Source organism: Zalophus californianus, chromosome 10 (assembly GCF_009762305.2).
Source record: "Zalophus californianus isolate mZalCal1 chromosome 10, mZalCal1.pri.v2, whole genome shotgun sequence".
NCBI lineage: Eukaryota > Metazoa > Chordata > Mammalia > Carnivora > Otariidae > Zalophus > Zalophus californianus.
The window spans coordinates 2915846-2936686 of NC_045604.1; the positions used below are offsets into that span (position 1 = coordinate 2915846).

General features: G+C 46.7%; 1 protein-coding gene across 1 annotated transcript; it reads right to left on the minus strand.

Moving 5' to 3' along the window:
- Window positions 1–5641: 5641 nt before the first annotated feature.
- Window positions 5642–20187, minus strand: LOC113932676 (Fc receptor-like protein 2; the record flags this gene model as incomplete). Its single annotated transcript, XM_035722020.1, is given in 13 exon segments — window positions 5642–5694; window positions 5783–5809; window positions 6981–7045; window positions 7279–7368; window positions 8109–8136; window positions 12623–12739; window positions 13048–13329; window positions 13654–13770; window positions 13773–13940; window positions 15200–15484; window positions 15720–15986; window positions 18597–18614; window positions 20139–20187. Coding segments are annotated over 13 exon segments (1566 nt in total), but the record flags the coding sequence as incomplete, so codon positions are not given.
- Between the last annotated feature and the right edge of the window lie 654 nt (window positions 20188–20841).

Consider the following 20841-nt stretch of genomic DNA (forward strand, 5'->3'; position numbering starts at 1 on the left):
AAAAAGTAAATAAACAGCAAAATTTTACTATTTAATTACTCAAACTTACTTTTCGTATCTTCTGGCATAACTCTGAATGTATTTCTCGGCTCAATGGAGCACTTCCTCTAAGAATATCTTGACAGGTGTGTGTGTTTGTGTGTGTCTGTGGGGTATGTGTACATGTGGTGTGTATAGTGTGTGGGGTGTTTGTGCGATGTGTGGTGTGTATGGTGTTTATGTGTGGGGTGTGTGTGTGTGTGTGTGTTTTGTATGTGTATAGCATGTAGGGTGTCTGTGGGGTGTGTGTATGTATGTGTGGTGTGTGTGTTTTGTGTGGTGTGTGTGTGTGTGTATGGTATGCACGTGTGGTGTGTGGTGTGTGCGTGTGTATAAAATACGGAGGCCTGTTACACCAGAGACGATCATATTCATCCTCAGAATTAAAGGAAAGGGCAGCTAGACATGAGATTAGAGGTTCCACTTTGAAAATACTATTTTCCATTGACTTCTCATGTTTATTGTTATTGTGAGGAAGTAGGAAGTCAATCTAATTGCTGTGACTTACAATGTTTTACCCTCTTGAATATTTCGGAATTGTCCCTTGGTCTCTGACACTCATCTGCTGTGATGTTTGGCTCTCATGATCTATTCAGCTCAGCAAATTGTGACACTTTTAATGTGAAATCTTTCTTTTCTCTGCTCATGTAAGATCCTTGGTTATTTTCCCCCAGATTTTCTTCTCTTTTATCTGTGCCTGTAGCATGGATGTTACACACAGGGACACCTGAGCAACTAGCACCCAGACTGTTTCCCTTGACTTTCCGTTTCTCTACCCCATTTTGGTATTTCCAGGGGAGTTTTTCTTTTCTTTTCTTTTTTTTTTTAAGATTTTATTTATTTATTCATGAGAGACAGAGAGAGAGAGGGAGAGAGAGAGAGAAGCAGAGGGAGAAGCAGGCTCCCAAGGAGCAGGGAGCCCGATGCGGGACTCGATCCCAGGACCCTGGGATCACGACCTGAGCCGAAGGCAGACGCTTAACCATCTGAGCCACCCAGGCGTCCAGGGGGAGTTTTTCTGATCTTCCAGGTTACTCTCTTGTTCCTCAGTATTATTCTATGTGTAAATTCATCCACCTGCCAGTTACTTATTCTGATTTTATAATTTCCACGCTTATGGTCTTGACTTGGCTATTCTTGAACTGTGCACAGATGTGTTCAGGGGGTGTGGAGGGGAGGGAGCCCACCATGTCCTTCCCTGCTCACCCACCCACGGTGCATGTCTCTGTGCTTCTGCCCTAGTCACTGTTCTGTCCCAAGACGTCTCTGCCACTCTCAGTGATGGTCACAGTCCTGGCACTGTGGGTGGAGTTGGGAGACAGGAGTTCTCAGGGGCCCAGCAACTCACCTGCACCTGCTGTTAAATCTGTGGCCCAAGACGGCTGGGCTCCCCTGGGGCCCAGACCCTGCTGGCGGGACAAGGGACCCATGGGGTCGGGCAGGGATCCCTTCGGAACAATGTTGGGGAGCAAAGGTCTCATCCAGAGAGCACTCCACCCTCCAGTCTACTTTTTCCTCCCCAAGCAGCTTCTGCTTCCCTGCATCTGAGTGTCCCATATTTAGGATATTTCATGTAAGGTTTTGATAGGCACCAACCTTCCTCTTGTTCATGTATTTCCAAGGTACAGATTAGGAGGAAGAGCCTGAAGCCGTCTTGTCCACAAATGGAAAGTTTTTAATGGGGGAAAAAAACCCCAAATTAACTAGTGAAACAAAGAGGTGTGTGAGCTAGAACCAGGCCAGAGAGCACCAGTGATGAGTACCTGATAGAAAGGGTCAAGAATCAGAGAGCTTCAGACAGCTGATTGGCATCTGTCCACTCCACAGATGCCACATGCCAGCAGTGGCCTGGGACCTGCACGGGGAGCAAGCCTCAACCTCGGGTGTCTGGGGCAGAATCTGTGTGTCTCCTGAACTGGCCAGAAGGACAGCATTTCTCAGAACCCACGAGATGGAGCAGCAGGGAAACTACCCAAGTGCTCACTGCCCAGAACAGCAAGTGCGGGGCCCAGGGACCCAGGGGCCCAGGGGCCTGTGCCCCAGCCTGAGCATGGCTCTGCTGCTCCGTGATGCCCAGGCCTCTGCCCCCCTCCACCCTCTTCTCCTCTCTGTCCTGCTCTGGCCTCCTGCTCTCCACGTCTCCCCACAGGCTGCATCATCCCCACTGTTCTGCATCTCATTCTTCTACTTTACATGCACAAAGGAGGAAAGGAGGGTTTAGTGCTGAAAAAAAAAAAAAATCCCAATTACATCATTTACAAACTTTCCTATACGATCAGAAGAGAAATTTATGACTAAGAGGGACTATCATTTTCCCTGATAGAAATTGAGATGCACCACTTCTACAGACTCTTGGAAACTAGGGTGTTCCCAAAGATCTCCAGATACTGGGGTGTTCCCAAAGATCTCCGGAGACTGGACTGGCTGTGGAGACCCAGACTGGCTGCTAGGCATTGGCCGGAGGCTTGAGCTGCACGACGGCCCCAGGGATGCTCCCATGCTGGGTCTCCATCCTCTTGCTTCCCTGTCTCATTCCTGTTGTCCCGCTCCCCACATACCTGCAGTACTGAGCACCTCGTACAGCAGCATGAGGTCCTCCTCATTCAGCCTTTGGAGAGGAGACTCTCAGCAGCTGGCCCGAGGGGGTCTTGCAAGAGTCCCAGGAGGCAGGAACTCGAAGCTGCTCTTCAGGATGTTTTGTATGAAGAGAAAGCAAAGAAGCAAGAACCTCCTCCAGGGCTTGATCTCTGTTTCCTCACATAGAAGGCGGGGGCGATGGAGACTGCTTTTTCTCCTTCACTTCTGTGTTGTGATAGTAGCACACAGTAAGCTGAGGGATGCTGCCCACAATCACTCAGGTTTCTTGGGAGAAATCCTGCCAAGTTATTGTCTGATTCTGAGTAGAGTATTAGGTCTTAATCTCTCTAAACTGTAATACTAACCAAATTATTGACTTAGAAGCAAGGATACTCATTGCAACACTGTTTATCATGGTGAGTAATTGTCAATATGATAATGGCCCCCAAATAAGTAATTTACAAAACAAGTTACTATTTATCCAAACATACCAAGCAACACTACAAAGGTCTTTGAACACTGAATGGCATGAAAGCATCACAATTTTTAAAAAAATAAAAACAGGTTACAGTTACTATTCCTTTAAAATCACATATTTATGTACATGGGAGCACATCCATAGAAAATACTCTGGCTAACGGACATTGAAATAATAGTACAATTGTCTGAGTGATGGAAGTATGAGTGAGTTTAATAGCTGTCTCTTTCATTGTCTGTATTTCTAAATTTTCTACAATGAAGATACATTATCTTATATATTAAAATCCATAGGTTTTTGTGGCTTCTCTCAACTCCAGGTGGTAGCCCTCAAACGGCAGAATATTCGGGTCATATGCATGCGTGTGAAGTGTGTGGACGAGAGGAGCATTAAGTGTCAGCTCTTAGACTGTCCCCATCTACGGATGAGAGTGGCCACTGGCTACTTAGCCATCAGAACAGACCTTGGAAACAAGGAAGGATTCTTGATCACCTATAATTTCCCACCAGTTATGGCAAGCCAGAAATAGGTAGATAAGTAACTTGTAATGGATAAGGGTGATTTGAGATGGCTTAGTGGGAGGCTGAGCAGAGATACATCAGGTTACCTATGTCCCTGTACACAGTTTTGATATGTTCCCCTAGAAGTTTTAATGCCAAGGTTACTATTAATAATGAGAGTGTATATATCCCCCAGGGATGGTTTGGTGTAAAGAACAGCTAGGAGGGGTTTGTCAGTGCTAAGGTGGTACCAGCATTAACTGTAGGGCTGAGATTACCTCACCCTATAACAATTAGATTGTTGGGATTTGCTAACTCTCAGTCCCTGATGCTTGTAGTCCAGAAGTTAGGCGGGCTTGCTAAGGGTGTGTAATTATTTCAATATAAAACTTTAAATAATAATTATAGCTATTCGTAATTATTTTTTTCTGATAAACTTCAAATTTGTTGTGTGTAGTTTATAAAATACTCCAAATTATCTCTGTGTAGATTAATGACCAAACCTAAGCCCACAGTCACCTCTGTCCTTCCCATTGGTGACCTATCTTTAGCAGGGGAGTGGATTATACAAGATGTTAATCAAAGTGTTAAAAATTCTGATAGTGGCATTTGATAGTCATTTTGTTAGAGATTCTTATTACTCAACTTTTTGAACTTTTTTGCACTAAGTTTGAGGCTAAGTGATAATTATGCACAGTTTATTTAATGAATACTTATTTAGTGCTACTTATATGCCAGACATTGTTCCATGTGATTTATGAATATTTGACAAGTGGTTTTCCCCATTTAAAGGTGAAGAACCTGAGGTGCATGGAGGTTAAGTAGTTTGTTCAAGACTACACAATTAGTGGGGGAAGGGGTTGGGACTCCACCCTGGGCAGGGGTTCCCAAAGGCTGTGCTCTTACTCCTTGCATGATTGTGCCAATGGATGTAAAACATTTAGCATTTCAAGAAGATATAAATACCCTTGTTACTTTTAAATCAATGCGGATTAATGTATAAACCAAGCGTTCAAGAATGGACAAATATGGCAAACTGGCTCAAGCTGCTCTTCCTTCCCACAAACTCAACCCTAAAGTTCTCACAAGAGCAAGAGAGGATTTATTTAAAACTTGAGATGTCTGTATGTGACAAAAGATAACAAAGTCCCAGTTTGGAAGACAAAGAGAAGCCCGGAAATGGATTCTGTTCACATCACCTCAGAGCAGGTGTAGGTGAAACCTTGTCTCTCATGTTTATTATTCTTCCTCAACTCTTTGAACTTTGAAGCAAATACCATATGATTTCACTCATATGTGGAATTTTTAAAAAAGATTTTATTTATTTATTTGACAGAGAGAGAGAGAGAGACACAGCGAGAGAGGGACACAAGCAGGAGGAGTGGGAGAGGGAGAAGCAGGCTTCCCACCGAGCAGGGAGCCTGATGCGGGGCTCGATCCCAGGACCCTGGGATCATGACCTGAGCTGAAGGCAGTCGCTCAACCAAACTGAGCCACCCAGGCGCCCCTCATATGTGGAATTTAAGAAACAAAATAGATGAACATAGGGGAAGGGAAGGAAAAATAAAATAAGATAAAAACAGAGAGGGAGAAAACCATAAGAGACTCTTTAAGTCCAGGAAACAAACTGAGGGTTGCTGGAGGGGAAGGGGTCGGGGATGGGGGTAACTGGGTGTTGGGCATTAAGGAGGGCACGTGATGCAATGAGCCCTGGGTGTTATACACAACTGATGAATCACTAAACTCTCTGAAACTAATAATACACTATATGTTAACTAAATTGAATTTAAGTTAAAAATTAAAAAAAGAGAAGATGACAAAGATAATCGCTGTGCCCAGCCTCTGGGGTGCAGTAACAGTTCAATAAATATTGAATGAATGGAAGAATACGTTGGGAAAGAACATGATGAGAACCAAAATGATGACCCAGTTGGCCTGCTCAGCCCCTGGAGCACATTCTATCTGTGAGACATCATGAGGGTTGGGCATTTTTAGCAAGTTTTTTGCAGCCCTTAGTACTGTTCCGTCCTTGTTGGTGTTCTGCCCCCTAGTTCCTCTGAGTGCTCTCCTTCACGTCAGAGTAGGTGACATGGGAGTCTTAGGAGAGATGCACAGTTGAAGGAAGAGAAGGAACACGGCTGGTGGGGAGCAAGATGGGGAAGGAATTCTCCAGGGGTCCAGCTCACCTTGTTCTCCAGAATGGTCCTGGTGTTTGCTGTGGAGAAAAGAAATATTACTGAGCTCTTGGGTTTCCACTTAGACCTCATTCCCTAACAGTGCTCCAGGGCACAGGATGGCAATGCTTAATGTGTGGTTTCCAGCTTCTCTTGTTCTTCTGTAAAATCCATGACTTAATGTTGTCCACCCTGCAGTCCTTCTAAGCCCACCCAAGCTCTAAGCCCTCTACCAACCCTTGTTGAACAACACCTGTCCTCTCTTTGATGCAGTTTCCATGGATTATTGACAATATTCTGTCCAGGCTCATTCTCCTGTCACCCCTTTATGTCACTCATATAATGACCACAGGTGAGTGGAATTCAATCCCCCTCCTGCCCTTGGCAACACATCAACACCTGGAGGGCCTGGAGGATAAGCGTGCGATGGACATGACTGTACCTTTTCGGTTTTGCTGGGCTGGTCCCAGGCAGGGAAGGAGAATGACAGGGTCATTGGTTCTCTGCAGGCTGCGGTGGTACAGCTCTAAGCAAGGCTGGCTGAGGACCCAGCTTCCGTGGCTCTGAGGAGCGCAGCTGGGTGACCCTTTCCCAGGAAACCCGCCAAGCTGCCAGTGGCCCCTGGCTCCAGCAGAAGCAGCTAGGAGCACAGAGCAAAGGGCGTGGTTGAAGGTTGCAGCTTCAAGGGCACTGGAGAAGCAGCTTGAAGGACATGACTCTGCCCTTCTAAAGAACCACTGCCTCAATTCTTGCAAGGCTACACATCAAAGGGCAAATTCTCTAGATTAGGCGAATGTGTTCAGTGACCCCTGCCATGGCATCTCCAGACGGCAGGTCCTTTCAAAGGAGCCTGGCAATGACCCCCCTCAACTGGGACAATTCCTCCTGGACCTTACATACCATACTTCAGATATTCTCAGTCTTACCTGATTTGATGTTATCCCTTTGCCTTGTAGCCCAGATTCTCCTTAACGTCTATTCTCAACTGACCATCTGTTTTTGTTTTGTTTTGTTTTGTTTTCTTTTGTTTTGTTTTGTTTTGTTTTGTAATTCAGCTTCTCCATGAGAACCGGCCTGCAAATATCTCTTGCTCCCTCTTGGATCTACAGTTTGCATATCAAGGTCAAATGATGTATGAAAGCCTCTATTGCACACATGGTGCCCCTTTCTTGGGAAGATGCATCTGACAAGAACCACTTCGCAGTTTCTCACCTGAGTCTTCTGGTGGCTGCGTGCTCCAGACTTGGGAATAAACCACATCCCACCTACAGGGCCCACTGCAGGGAAAAGACATGGTTCAAAGTTGTCCATGGACAAGCGTTCAAACTTCATATGTGCCTTCCCAGACCCCTGCTTTGTGACTGTCCTCCCAACCCCAACATGATTCTGGGGGTCATTTATTGAGACTGGGCCTCGTGGGGTCAGGGCGTGCAGACCACCTCATGGCCTTTTTCACCTGCCTTCTCTTCCTTCTCGCCCGGAGCCCCGGAGCCCCTTCCAGTGGGGAGACTCACCATTGACATACTCTGGTTGCATCTCCTCCATGTCTGAGAGTGAGTTGGAGTGGGTGGGCTCCTGAGGGTTTGTGCTGGAAGCATCTCTGAGAGAAAGCAAACTAACTACATGATAGTCTCCAGGGCAAGAGTGAACACAGAGAGAAGGCAGGCTGGGAAGAGTGTGGGAGAAGCCAGGCAGACATGGCACTTGGCTTGGGTGATTTGATGGCCCTTGGTCTAGATTCTCGGGCTGTGGTCTTTCAGGTGGGCAGCCAGAGATAGGCCACAGAATCACAAAGTTCTTTATTAATAGGATAACCACTCTGACCTGGAAAAATGTTCTATTCCTCATCTTTCGCTTTTTCAGAAGTTATAAATAGGAGAATGATATTGCCTGAGATTTAATTTTTTCCTCCTATAAGCTCTCCTAGAACTTCATCTGCTTCTTGCTCATCAATTTATCTCTCTTTTTTGTATATTGTATGTGTCATATATTCTCCATAAAACAATATGTCCCCTGTGGAAATAAACTCCATTTTATGCATATTTTCACACCCTTAAAAGTCTAACAAGAACTTACTCATACGTTGTAAGTACTCCATAAATAATCTTGAATATGTAAATTCATAATTTAGAAATCTTGAATCGTATGCAAGACAACACCTTGTCATGTGGGCCACCCAGAGTCAGCGCTCTGATGGCATAAATGTAATGAATACAGACATGGCTGAGTATCATAGAAAGATACTGTGTGACCTGTACAAGCAGAAGGAGCAGTAACTATTGAAAATCGTGAGTGGGGAAGTTCTCTAGAGTTCCCACTTTGAATAGGAAAAGTTCTCACCTGGGTGCATGAGTGACAGAGCGTCCTCCTGAAAAGCAGATGAAGGAACATTCATTTTAGGGGAAATGACCTTATCTCTTAAAACTTTCCCCTGACTTAACCACGTGTTGTCACTGGTAGGATATAAGATTCAGAGTAGGGATCCAATTGTGTTGTGTCCTGATGACTACTTATTTTCTCCAGCACTGTTAGCTGGACAATCCATTATTTTTCCCCACTGATCTAACATGTCACTTCAAATGGCAAACCCCACAGGCATGGGTCACTGTTTCTGGATTTCTTATTGCTCTTTCAATTATTGCAAAGTATATGTTAACTGCTGATGACTGCTCTCCTTGTTCAGGTGGAACATTCTCACTTTTTAAATGTTTTGATATTTGCAACCCCCGCTCTAAAGCAGTGGTCTTGGGGTCAGGCTCGATGTTGATATTCATAAGACCCATGGGGCTCTCCTTTGCACCATTTAGCTTTACAGAGAGATGCAGAGCAAGAAACACAGCATATCAGCATGGATTTGTCAGCTGCGTCACCAGTGGTCAAGGAGCTCTTTCCTGGTCCTTCAATAACAGCTCAGGGGACAAGTCCACACGGCTGGGAGCAGACGCCACTACGAGGGACATGATCAGTCTCAAGAGCTGTGTTGCACTTGGGGGTGTGCTCATTTGTGCTACCCACCGAGCATTTATAACCCAACTCAGAGCCCTTCCAGTTTAGATGCAGCTCAGCAATCATGAAAAATATTGCCTAGTAGTACATCCAGAGCTCTAACTTCATCAGTTTTGGGGGGACGGTGTTAGAGAAGGGAGAACAAAACGATTTTCTTCAAGGAAAGGAAGAAGGATCTCAGGATTTTCTACCAAGCCAAACAGTCATTCAACCATAAGGTGAGGGATGCACATTTTCAAACAGTATGAAATCAGTGTATGTGATTCTAGCAACTCCTTCCTGAATACGGTATTTTTAAAATGGACCTTAGTCTTCTTCCTAAGCACTTTTGCACAATAACAAAAATTGATGATATCTTGGCTCCTGAAGAAAACTTCAAAAATATTCTTAAAAATGAGTATGGTATAAACGATCTTCTCTGATCTTAGTGTAACTGGAAATTCATAACAGAACTGTGAAGAAGTCTAGATATATCTATAACATATACATTTAAGGAAATTAAGTCTTAAGCTACTAAATACATATATAAATATATAAGACAAAGGAAAGCAAATATATTGAATGTCCAGTTTGTTCTAAAGAATGAGACTAACAAGAACAGAATGCAGCAACTTAACGAAGATAAAAGCAGAAATTTCAGAATTAGAAAGCAAACTGGTAGATCAAATAAATCATTCTAGCAGCTTCACTTTTGAATTGAAAGGCTGGACACTCCTTTTTCGATGCCACTCATGAACGTGAAAGGAGAAGGCACAGAGGGACCAGTGCAACCATGGGGGAGCTAGAAGAATTACAGGACACTACTTCACTCGATTCCAAGTAAGCAAATTTAGGAGCCTGGATAAAACAGATGATTTTCTAGGAAAAGTCCCCAGAAGATAAAGAAACCGTGGACAGAGTGTGGCAGTCAGGGTGGAGTGTGTTCTGCTACATTAACAAACCAACCTCAGTTTGCAGGGCCTTGCAGCAGCAAAGATTTGTAAATTCCCCACTTGTGCTGAGACCTGTCAAAAATCTGCGGGTGGGTTCTGTCACTAGGGAACGGAGTCACTCAGGGACCGAGGCTGCTGCTGGAGGCCATACCATCTGGTGACATTGTCAACCCAGCACGCGTCTGCATGAGCACCAGCACGTGGGAAGGACATCGGGACATCAACGCCTCGCTCCTAAATGCTTCCGCCGGGAAACAACGCAAGCGGCCGGCATTTCACTGACCGCGTCTCACTTCGAGGAGACAGGGAAACTAACTGTCCCTGCGCCCGGGGGTAAAGGAGGGCTGAGTGGCCGTGAGCAATAGCAATGCCTCTCACAAGATTAGTTAGAAGAGCAGAGATGGCGACAGCTGTCAAGGACCCGCTCCCCCAAAACCCACCAGCCGCAGCTTCCACAGGGGAGCGCCAGGAAATCTTGAGACAACAGGTAATTACATAAACTATCCCAGAGCACAAGAGACATACAAAAAGAAGGAAAATGTTGAGCTTCCTTTGTAATGGTGAATACAAAAGGCAGAAAAGATCATAATAACAACAAACCTGGCAAATGTCAACATTACTATTAATGAAAAAAAAAGTTCAAAAGAACGCTAGTTTATGTTAAAAATGCATCACTAAAATTGGATTTTTACAAAGAATGCAAAGATTAGTCAATATTAGGTATTCTGGTATATTATACTTAGTTGATTTAATAGCTGAAAAGAGAAATATAGGATTATCTTCACAGATTCTAATGAGGCATTAGCAAAAATTAAAAGTTGCTTCTGAGAAATAGTCTTAATAAAATAAGAACGCTGGAACTTCACTAAAAGGGGTATTTGAATATGTTACATAGCAAAGAAATACTAGAAAAGTTTCCCTCAAAACCAGGAACCTGACAAGCTTATCCAGGTAAGATACTAGAGGCACTTGAGCATATAATTAGACACAAAAAAAATAATTTGTGTAAAAACTGAAAAGGAGCAAGTAAATGTTTTATTGCTTTGTAGATTGTTTCTGTATTTGAATCAACAGTATATCGGTATGTAACTTGACAAGTGAGAAAATTCATCACAATGAATGAATTAGAAATTATTTTATGTTAACAAACAACCTGTCTCTTCATATCCATATATTTTTATCAATTAAAACCTATAATAAAAGAAAAAAATCACAATTCCTTAGTTTTAGATAGTCTGTTTAAAAAATATAACTTCCATTGGACTTGAAAAAACTGAATTACATTTGCACTATCTGATGAGTTTCCAAAATTTCTTTCACCTTGTGGTAGTTGATAGATCTAAGGAAGCATTTTGCAAGAGTTTAAAAGTTTATGTTGCATTTCTGTTGTGCCCAGTGCTTGTCCTGTATCTTAGAGATTAATAAAGGACGCCTCACTGAAGGGGGTGGGGTGGGGGAAATGTGCAAGAGGAGAATCATTAAGGTCAGTTCTAGGCAGGCTTGGGGCTTTGTGGCCAGACCAGTGCGGACTCCGTGTTAGCTGTGCCTCCTAGTGGCTGTATGAACAAGGTAGCCCACTTCCCCAAGATTGTTAAACCTGGACCATAATACACACTTAAAAATTATTTTGTATAATTACAGATAATATGGGTAAGCTTGCCATACGTAACAGTTGTAATAGTTGGTCGTTGGTCACATGTCTTGGCTAGCAGAATACTAGTAGGGGTCGGTATGAGATATCACTTAGAGGAGTCCTCAAAATTCCTGTTCTTACAAATAATACAGAGATACTGTCATGCTGAAAACACAGCAGGTTTATGGGAGTGTTGGTTAGTGAAGCTTGTGCTTTCATGCTTCCAGTGATGACAGAAGAAGAAATTGAACAGACCTTTCTTCTGAGAACTGGAAATATTGGACAAAAATATTTGTGGAAGTCTATTTATAGTGTTGAAGAAGTGATAGGCTAGGGAAGAACTACGAGGCTCTGGGAGAGAGGCCTGGCTCTGGAACCGCTGGTCCTGTGGGGCACTTGCTAAATCCTAAGACAGGGTGGCCCGGGGGCCAGAGCTTCAGGAAGTCTGGTGGGGCGGGGAGGCATGGACTGGAATGTGTAGTGGTTTGTGTGGAAATTTTAAAAACATGGCTGTAAATTCTTTGACACTGAGACCTCCATTTGGAGGTGGAGACTGTGCTCCCTCCCCCTGCATCCGGGCAAGTTTGTTAGGGACCTGATGAAACCAAGTCATCTGAAATTAGTTGGAAAAAGACGTTGCAGGTTTGCTTTCACACTTACTTTCGAAGCGGAAGGCAGCATGTAAGATGTTTGAGTACCCGGCAGCATCATGCCGCGAGGGGGTCCAGGCCACACTGAGAGGCTGTGTGTGCTCTAGCTCAGAGGCCCAGTCAAGGTCCCACCCTCCGGCCAGCTCCAGCCATCACGTGTGCGTGAGGATGCCCCACGTGACCCATATGAGACACCCAAGAATTCAAAGAGGAGTCATGCTCTTGCCATGAGTAGGTAACTAATAAGAAATCGATAAATAAAGGAGAAAATGTACTAAATTGTCTTCATTCCTTTAAATCCAGCTATTTATTATGTTTCACTCCACTGCATGTAAACTGATTATGTCTGTTGAAGGTTATTAGATGATTTAATAATTGGACATTTTTATTTAAAAGGCAAGCATGAAGGACTGTGTAAATGGTTTTAATCTACGCACGGCGGGGACATGACATATTCTAAAATATGGCAGCCTTGTCCACTGCATGAAACCTCAGAAAATCATGACGTGTAAAAAGAATTCATAGATTTGGGGAGGTTTTCTTTCTTTCTTTTTTTCTCAAATCCAATCTGTATCAGTAATGGAAAAGTTCACAGCAATAAAAGGCAATCAAAACAAACGGTAGATATCCAACCTGAGATCTTGTGGGACCAGTAATAAAAGAGCAGAGCAGTAGTTATAAAACCGAGGCCACCACACAGCACCCCGAGAAATCTGGCTGTGACATGGTCTCTTCTGTAGCCACCGGTCCCTGAGGGAAGACACCAGTGCATCAGCCTTAGAGGGTCAAGGCTTGGGTCCTGGAATCCTGGTCTAATACTCTGCAGGAATGGTTAATATAAGTTCACATGTTATCTAATTATAATGTGTACTTTCCAGGTTGGTGTGGAGAGAAGAGAAGCAGCCAGGCACTGAGATCACCTTCTCCAGCCTCCCCCACACAGCAGGCATCACCTGGACCTCCACCCACCTTCCAAAACCCCAATATGGTACCAGTGAAGACTGCTGGGGCAGAGCCATTGATCATAATGCTCCTGTATCCAGGAACCATCAACCCACCTGTGACGTTGAGTGGTACCGCCTTGCTGCGCTGGGCCCCCAGGCCATTGTCAGCCTCACAGGAGTAGTTTCCAGAATGTTCTGTGGTCAGAGAGAGGTTGAAGGACACTCCTCCTCCAGAGGGGGCCGAGCTGTTCCCCAGGGTGACATTCTCGTGATAAAACTGGTACAGGATCAGGGGAGAGCCGCTTTGGGCCTCACAGTGAAGCTCCACCATGTCCCCCACCACCACGGCCCGGGCTCCTGGCTCCCTGAGGGTGAGGACGGGGCGGGACACTGGACCTGAGGGAGACAGGGAGCCAATGGAGAAGGTTTGTGAGGCCATCGTAGACACCCAGACCCCAGACTAGGACCTCAGCAAAGGGCCTGACCCTTGGTCAGTGTGTGTCTCTAAGATTCTTAAACATGTCTTTAGAAATTTGGGGGAATATCAAGTCTGGGCTACTGTCTAAAGACATGGTCATTCGTCATTCTCAGCTTGTATTTTCCTAATGCCAGTCCAGCCCCCTTTATATTCCCTTCCCTTGAAAGAAGGATGTCCGCAGTCTAACTTGCGGGGGTGACCCACACTCCAGTTGCCATTGGTGCTCCACAGCGCTGACTCACTTCTCACACGGATACTTAGCAGCTTGCTCTGGATGGGGTCATGGCCGTTGTCAGCTATGCAGTAATAGCGGCCGGCGTCACCCTCTTGCATGGCTGGGACCTCCAGCTCCGCTGACGGGAACTCTGGGTCTTCCTTCCCACACTGGTTCCCGTGTCCTCTCTGTTCCTGGAGAATGTGATGTTTCCTGTGCCTTCGGCCACTGAGCAGAGGAGGACCAGATCCCCACCTTCGATCACCGGGTCCCTGGGGACCCACATCTCTAAGCTTACATTAGAGACGGGCACTCCTAGACGGATGGAATATGACAGGTGAGTAGCTGACTTCAGAGGGCTCTGGGACCAGGCTGTGACTGGCCTCACTCTAATGCTTGAAGTGGGAATACGGGTAGGGCTCATGTAATCCATTATAAGGACACCAACGTAGGGAATCTGCGGTGATTACTCTTGAAGAATGTGGATGCAGATACTGCATGTCCCAACCCCCTTCCTGCTTAATTTCATGGGATCACTAAAGAATGTGTGATGGGTCATCTGCCCCATGGACAGTAAAACATTTCTGGGGGGAGGAGTCGCTGTGCAGAGTGGTGCCTTCTGCACAGAGTGAAGGGGTCCCTGGTAGCATCAGTCCTACCTCAGAAAAGGCACTGTCCCCCCTAACAATATCAATGACAATTCCTCCATTATTCTCAGTTTCAAGGGTCCACAAGAATTGCAACCCCTCCTCTGGCCACTTGGTTCACTCAGATTTCTGCTTTCTCTGATGCTTCATTTATCGCCCGACAATGGAGCACCATGATGCCTTCTAATAAAACCAACTTGTGTTGCAAGCCAGCATGTGGGGCCATCTGCAGAGCCACTGGAGAGCAGGTGCTTTGCTGAGTAAAGTCCCAGCCCACTCCTAAACACCAAGGCATGAAGTGATCAGTGAAGATATGACTGATGGATGTGACTTTAATAAAGAAGAGAAAGATTATAAGGAGTGTTTTAAAAAGAAGAAAAAGAGCCCAAAATGGAGTATTTGTCCCCCACTGATATCAAACTAAGACTTAATTACAGTTTCAGCCTATCCCTGGAATGTGACCTTCTATAAATCAATCTGAAATTTCCTGATCCACACTAATGAGGTCATCTGCGTGATAAGACAAAAAACAAACAAAAAACCTTGAAGTTTCCTCTTCCCGCAAATGATGTCTTGGCCTGAAGAAATCCTCTCTTTTATTTTGCTAATAACCCCCTTCCCCCACCTCATGCCTATAAAAAACTTCCATTTCCTACAACTCCTCTGAGCATCTCTCTGCTTGCTAGCTAGGATCCTGCTGATTCATGAATGCTTAATAAAGTCAATTCCATCTTCACATTTACTCCATTGGGTTCTGTGTTTTTAACAGGAGCTTTGTCCATTTGTTATTTTTATGAAATGCCCATTCTCTAGCTCACATCCCACTTTCCACGAGGACAGGAATTTCAAGAGAACCCAAAAGACGAGCAGCTGAAGTGAAGTTGCCAGACTCCTGTTTCCCCCACGTTCAGACCCAATGATACTTACTGGGCACGTGAATCTGGGATTGGAGGCTCTGTTTTCTGACCCTGGGAATCACTGTCTCTGCCTGGCACCAGTAGGACCCTGAGTCCTCCGTCCACATGGCGGGGACCCGGAGCTCTGGGGAGCTGCTCCAGCCAGGCCCCAGGGCTCTGCCATCTCTGAAGAAGCAAAATCGGAGCTGAGCATTTGACCTCTGTGGAGAAAGCTGCGTCTCACAGGTCAGGGTCACTGGGCTCCCCTCGGTGGGCCAGGAGGGGCTGACAGTGAGCACAGGGTGTGGAAACAGCTCTAGAGAGAAGGATCACAAGAGCCCCAAGCAGTGAGATGGATGGTTCCTGCTCAAAAGCAACCCCAGCAAATAAGGCATTCAGACCAGACTTGTCACCTATCACGACTCCCTCCTGCGGTCAAGCCACAGGACTCTGGTTCCCATCTGGTGTGGGGGCAGGTGTCCCCTCCAGGGACCCACCCTGCTCTGCTCCAGTCTTGTCCAGCCCGGCTCCCGCAGGAGGGAAAGTTTTACCTTGGACTTCAATCCTGATGCTTCTTGAAGCTTCTGACTTCAGAAAGAAGAATTTTCTAGCAGTAGCAAAACAGTGATAGCTGCCACTGTCACTCAAAGCTGCACGTGGGATAGAAAAGCTAGAGACGTTGTTTGACAGCTATAACTCTTTTCCGTCCTTGTAATAGGACATAGTCTGGATTTTCCTCCAGTTCTCTTCCTTCTGGCACATCAGATCTATGCTGTCTCCTTCAAAGACAACAGAAGGAGACTGGAGGGTCAGCCAGTCTGCAAGAGAGGGCGTCAGGGGACAGGATTTGCCATTTCTGCAGAGAGCCCAGATGCCTGACCGCTTCCTGTGCTCTTGGATCAAGCAGCCCCTTCCCCTCCGGCAGGACGGGGGTTCCAACCCCCACATTACCTACTCATGGCTAGGTCCTCTCTTGTCCTGAGGGGAATCTGAGTCAGCATGGGCTGCTGTAACAAAGTACCATAATTTTCTCAGGGTTTATTTCTCAGGGTTCTGGAGGCTGAAAGTCTAAGATCAAGGTGCCGCACAGCCAGATTCTGGTGAGGCCATTCTTCCAGGCTGTGGACGGCTGACTTCTTGTGTATCTTTACTTGCTAACTCTCTGGCCTCGTTTTCTAAGGGCACTCATCCCATCATGAGGACCCCACCTCCATGGCCTTATTACCTTCCAAGGGCCCTACCTCCAGATACCATCCTCCTGGGATTAAGGTTTCAACATAGGAGTTTGGAGGCGAGGACTCAAACACTGAGTCAGTGGCAGGGAATGTCAAAGTAAACATAATTTTTTACATGGATACAGGAGTGAAGTTCCTCCTGCTTAGCCCTCTCTATTGGTGATGTCACACGGGGGGATCACTGTCCTCAGGGGGCACGTTGCTTTCCCACCCCCTCTGCTTTGATCCAGCCTTTGAAGACATTACGCTGTGCTCTAAATTCACGTTCTTCGTCTTCTCGCCTGGCCAGAGGAAACCGCCAAGGGGCCTGGATATCTGGGGCATAGACTGGTTACTGGAATAAGATCCTGTATCTCAAGCCTCAGACCTTTCCACCTGACTAGTTTCCAAACACTTCCCCACCCATCCCATGTGTAATTAGGTGGAAGGGAGCTTTCATTCAAGGTTCAGCTCTTAGGGTACTGACCATAGTGAAAAAAAAGTCATTGCCAAGAATAAATGTCCTCCCCTGGGACTGCCTGTCTCGGATTCCACCCTGTGACTTTGCTTATTTATGGTACCAGGCCCCTTCTGTGTCTGGGACATTTGCATTACCTTTCAGGTTTGTAGTTGAGGATTTTGACCTCAAGGTGAGGAACTAAGTTATATCTCAAACAAAAATCTCCCTGCCCCTGTTCAATGGTGGTACGACGGCCGGAATTTGGATGTGTAGCATAGGGAAGCAGAGGTCAGCCGTATAAGGGGTGAAGTGCCCCATAAAATACCCCTGCAGAACCAGAACCAAAATGTAACAGGAAGCTCATGACATTTAGAATCATAATTTTTGGAAGACATGCTACTGACTCTTCCAGGTGGAGAACCAGATTTACCTGTTGGACATTGGGCGAACAATCTGGGTTATAAAAATGAGATCGGAAGGGCAGAAAAGGTGGGTTGCAGAAACAATTAGCTTAATTTGAGATTTTCGCCCTCCTTCACTAATGGAGACTGGATCCCTTGGGGATCCAGTGGCTGTGGGACTTATAATCAAGCTGATTTTTAAACCACTAGCAGACTTCATCCAGAAACTGGAAAAATTCCCAGGGAGAATGCTGTCGGGGTAGGGGGCAGACATTCTGCATCATGGTTAGAGATGCCACTGAAAAGGCACATGATGGGCAATCTCACAGGCTCGGGGCTGTGGCTGGATGACTATGTGAGCCTGTGAGTCCATTGCTAAGGATCGTTCATGGCACAGCATGGATGCCACGGATGAGTCCTGCTCCTGAACAGGCTCCGGGCCAGAGCTCCTGGAGCGGTCCCTGGCATCCCTGTCCCGTTCATGTCTCACCATGAAGGGTGAGACAGGGGTCTGTTCTCCCAGGACGGTGCCTTGGAGCCCCAAGCGCTCCTTCCACTTGGCGGTTGGTGCTGGCGAGGTCTGGGAACAATCCTCCGTCTCTAGATTCAGTCCAGGCTCATGTACATATAGAAGAAAATCTCGTTTTCTGTACTTCCGTTGGTGAGCACAGATATAAGTCAAGAAGAGCAAGGTGAGATTAGTTGTGGTCATACAATGTTAGGAAGGTAGCAGAGGTGTGAGGATGGGCCCACAGAATTCAGCAATGCTGTGGAGCCAGGGCTGGCGGACCACGGCCTGGGAGCCGCTCGGCTGCCTGTTTGGGGAAAGAAAGTGTGCCCGCCTTGCAGCGTGGCCCTCCAGCAAGTGCAGTTCAGCGCTTACAGCAGATGCTGCGGGGATGCTCGCTGACTTGCACGGGACAACGCACCCACTCCCCACCCAGAGCCGGAGCAGCAACGCGGGCGCACCTGCCATCCCGACCACCCACTCGCTCTTGGCCGTGCCCCTCAGAGAACGGCTGTTTTCAGCTGCGAGCACTTTCAGCCAGACCTCATGGAGGAGTTAGGGTCCCGGGGCCTGGAGAACCATCCTCCCCCATGGGCTGGCTGTCCGGCCCGCACACCCTCTTCCAGATGCCACTCCCCCTGCAGCTGGGGCTCTACAGGCAGGGGACTCCGCCTGGGCAGGCCGTCCTCACCCAGCCACGTGGACTGGTCTTGAGGCAGGTTGGCCCAGGGGAGCCGTGGCACTGGGACATCTCCACGGCCTGTCCTTGTCCCTCTCTGCAGGGCCTCCTGGGAACCGGCGACGGACAAACAGACCTCGGAACAATAAGGACGTAGGTGACTCACCTGCCTCTTCACTGACAGGAGCTGTGAGGGGATCAAAAACCTGAGGTTAGCCCAGAGCATTTGCCCTTACAGGATAAACATTTCTATTACTCTGCTAAACTGACCCCGAACTCCCCATCACCCCCTTTCCTGTTCCTCTGCTCTATTGTCACCAGCAATGCAAACCCACTCAAGCACCAACTGACCCCCACTCATGTTACAATCACAAGGCAGGTGCAAATCCCTCCCTTGACCAAAGGGAGCACCCAGGGCACGTCCCACGGACGGACGCCAGATGGTCAGTGTTTCTCTCATTTCCTCGTCCTTCCCCTCTCCCCACCAACCTCCTGCACACCCAGTGAGTCCCCTGCACGATAACCCACGTCACCAAGAGTTCATCAGGAAACACCCAGTCAGACTTGTAGTGTACACCCTGACAGCTGGGGTTTTTTCTCGGCCCGACTTTGTGCCTGACTTAAGCTTTGATGCGGAGGCATCCACAGAAGACTGTGATCATTTATTTTAATTCACCAGCAAAGAGTGAGCCTGTGAAACCGTGGGCCCCCAGCCTCCACCCCAATAAGAGCAGAACCCCAAGGGCGCCTGGGTGGCTCAGTCGTTGAGCATCTGCCTTCGGCTCAGGTCATGATCCCGGGGTCCTGGGATCGAGCCCCGCATCGGGCTCCCTGCTCTGCAGGAGGTCTGCTTCTCCCTCTCCCACTCCTCCTGCTTGTGTTCCTGCTCTCACTGTCTCTCTCTCTCTGTCAGATAAATAAATAAAATCTTAAAAAAAAAGAGCCGAACCCCAGACCCATGCTGTCTCTCTCCCCACGACCTCGCTGTGTGATCCCAGGCGTGCTGTGTAGTTTCCAGGCTCTGTGAGTAATAAACATCTAGCTTTCCAAAGTTTCCTGACCGTTATTACCGAGGGGCATCTCGCAGTCATGATAAGACCCATGAGGGCTGGTCCGGCCACAACCTTGTTTACTGATGAGCTGAGACCAGCATGCACAATTTTGAAAGCCAAACCCACCTTGAAAGGATTGCTTTTCTCTGGCCATATTTTATGTGAGAGTCTTTTTACTCATTAACAAATGTTGGTTTAATGCCTCCCGCATGGAGAGAAAGGAATCGCGTTTCCCCAAAGCAGCTCTCTTGCCCTGTCCTCCTCAACAGAGGAGCCTGAGCAAAGGGTGTCCATGCATCTCCAAACCCCATCTTGGAGATAACTGTCTAAATAGTTCTCACGGAGAAGTAGTAAAGGTTGAAATTATAAGAACTGTATTTATGAGAACATATTACTCTATGAATTATCTGAGATATCAAAGCAGGAACTCATAACCCAGGAACGGTAAAGCAGCCGACCTTGAACATTAAGGACAAGGATGCGTTGCAGTCTGACTTGCCCGGAGCCCACTGCTGCGCGTCAGACTCTGCTCTCTGAGCTTGAAACAGAGACCCGAGCATTCCGATTGGTCCCAGGGCTCTGATAAACCCTCAGGGCTTTCAGGAGCTGGAGACCTCATCTGCTGCCACCTCAGTACTAACTCAAATTATTGGACTCATCAAAGATGACCAGCAATGACCACAGCAGCGTGAGGACCCGGTTCAGTTACCCAAGAAGAGATATTCCCTCGGCCACCAGCTGGGGTCTGTGAGCAGGGAATGGAAATTGCTTTTCAAAGTAAGTTTTGTACAATTAGCAAAAAAAAAAAAAAAAGGAAGTGGAAGGGCTTCTCTCACGGTCTTCTTTCCTATACACGCTATGAGAATGAAGATGGTCCTCTGGGTGCCGAACAAACTCCTTCTCTTGACACAGATGACAGTTAACACTTACACACAGTTAATGATTTGGACACAGTTCTAAGTGCCTTACGCTCACAGGGTTTTTTAATGCCCTTAGCAAACTTCTGGAGTCTGTACGATCCCCTTTACACAGTTGGGGAAACAGGCAGCAGGGAAGGCAAGTAACGGACCAAGATCAGCCTGGTCACTTTCCAGTAGTGACAGCTAGGAGTTAATTAAACTCAGGCAACCCCATTCCACAGTCTGGTTCGCAAATGCTGTCAGATCTTACAGTGACCTATAAGGCTTCTCAGCGTTCCTTAGGATAGCAGGACCACCACTCAGGGTTCCTGGGTGATGTTTTCTTCAGTCCATATCTAGCCTTCTAGACTGGGATGTTGCTAAGATTCAAAACACCGGCTCTGTATCATTGAAAACATTGTCCTCTTCCGTATTTCTAATCCATGTTGCTTTTAGGACA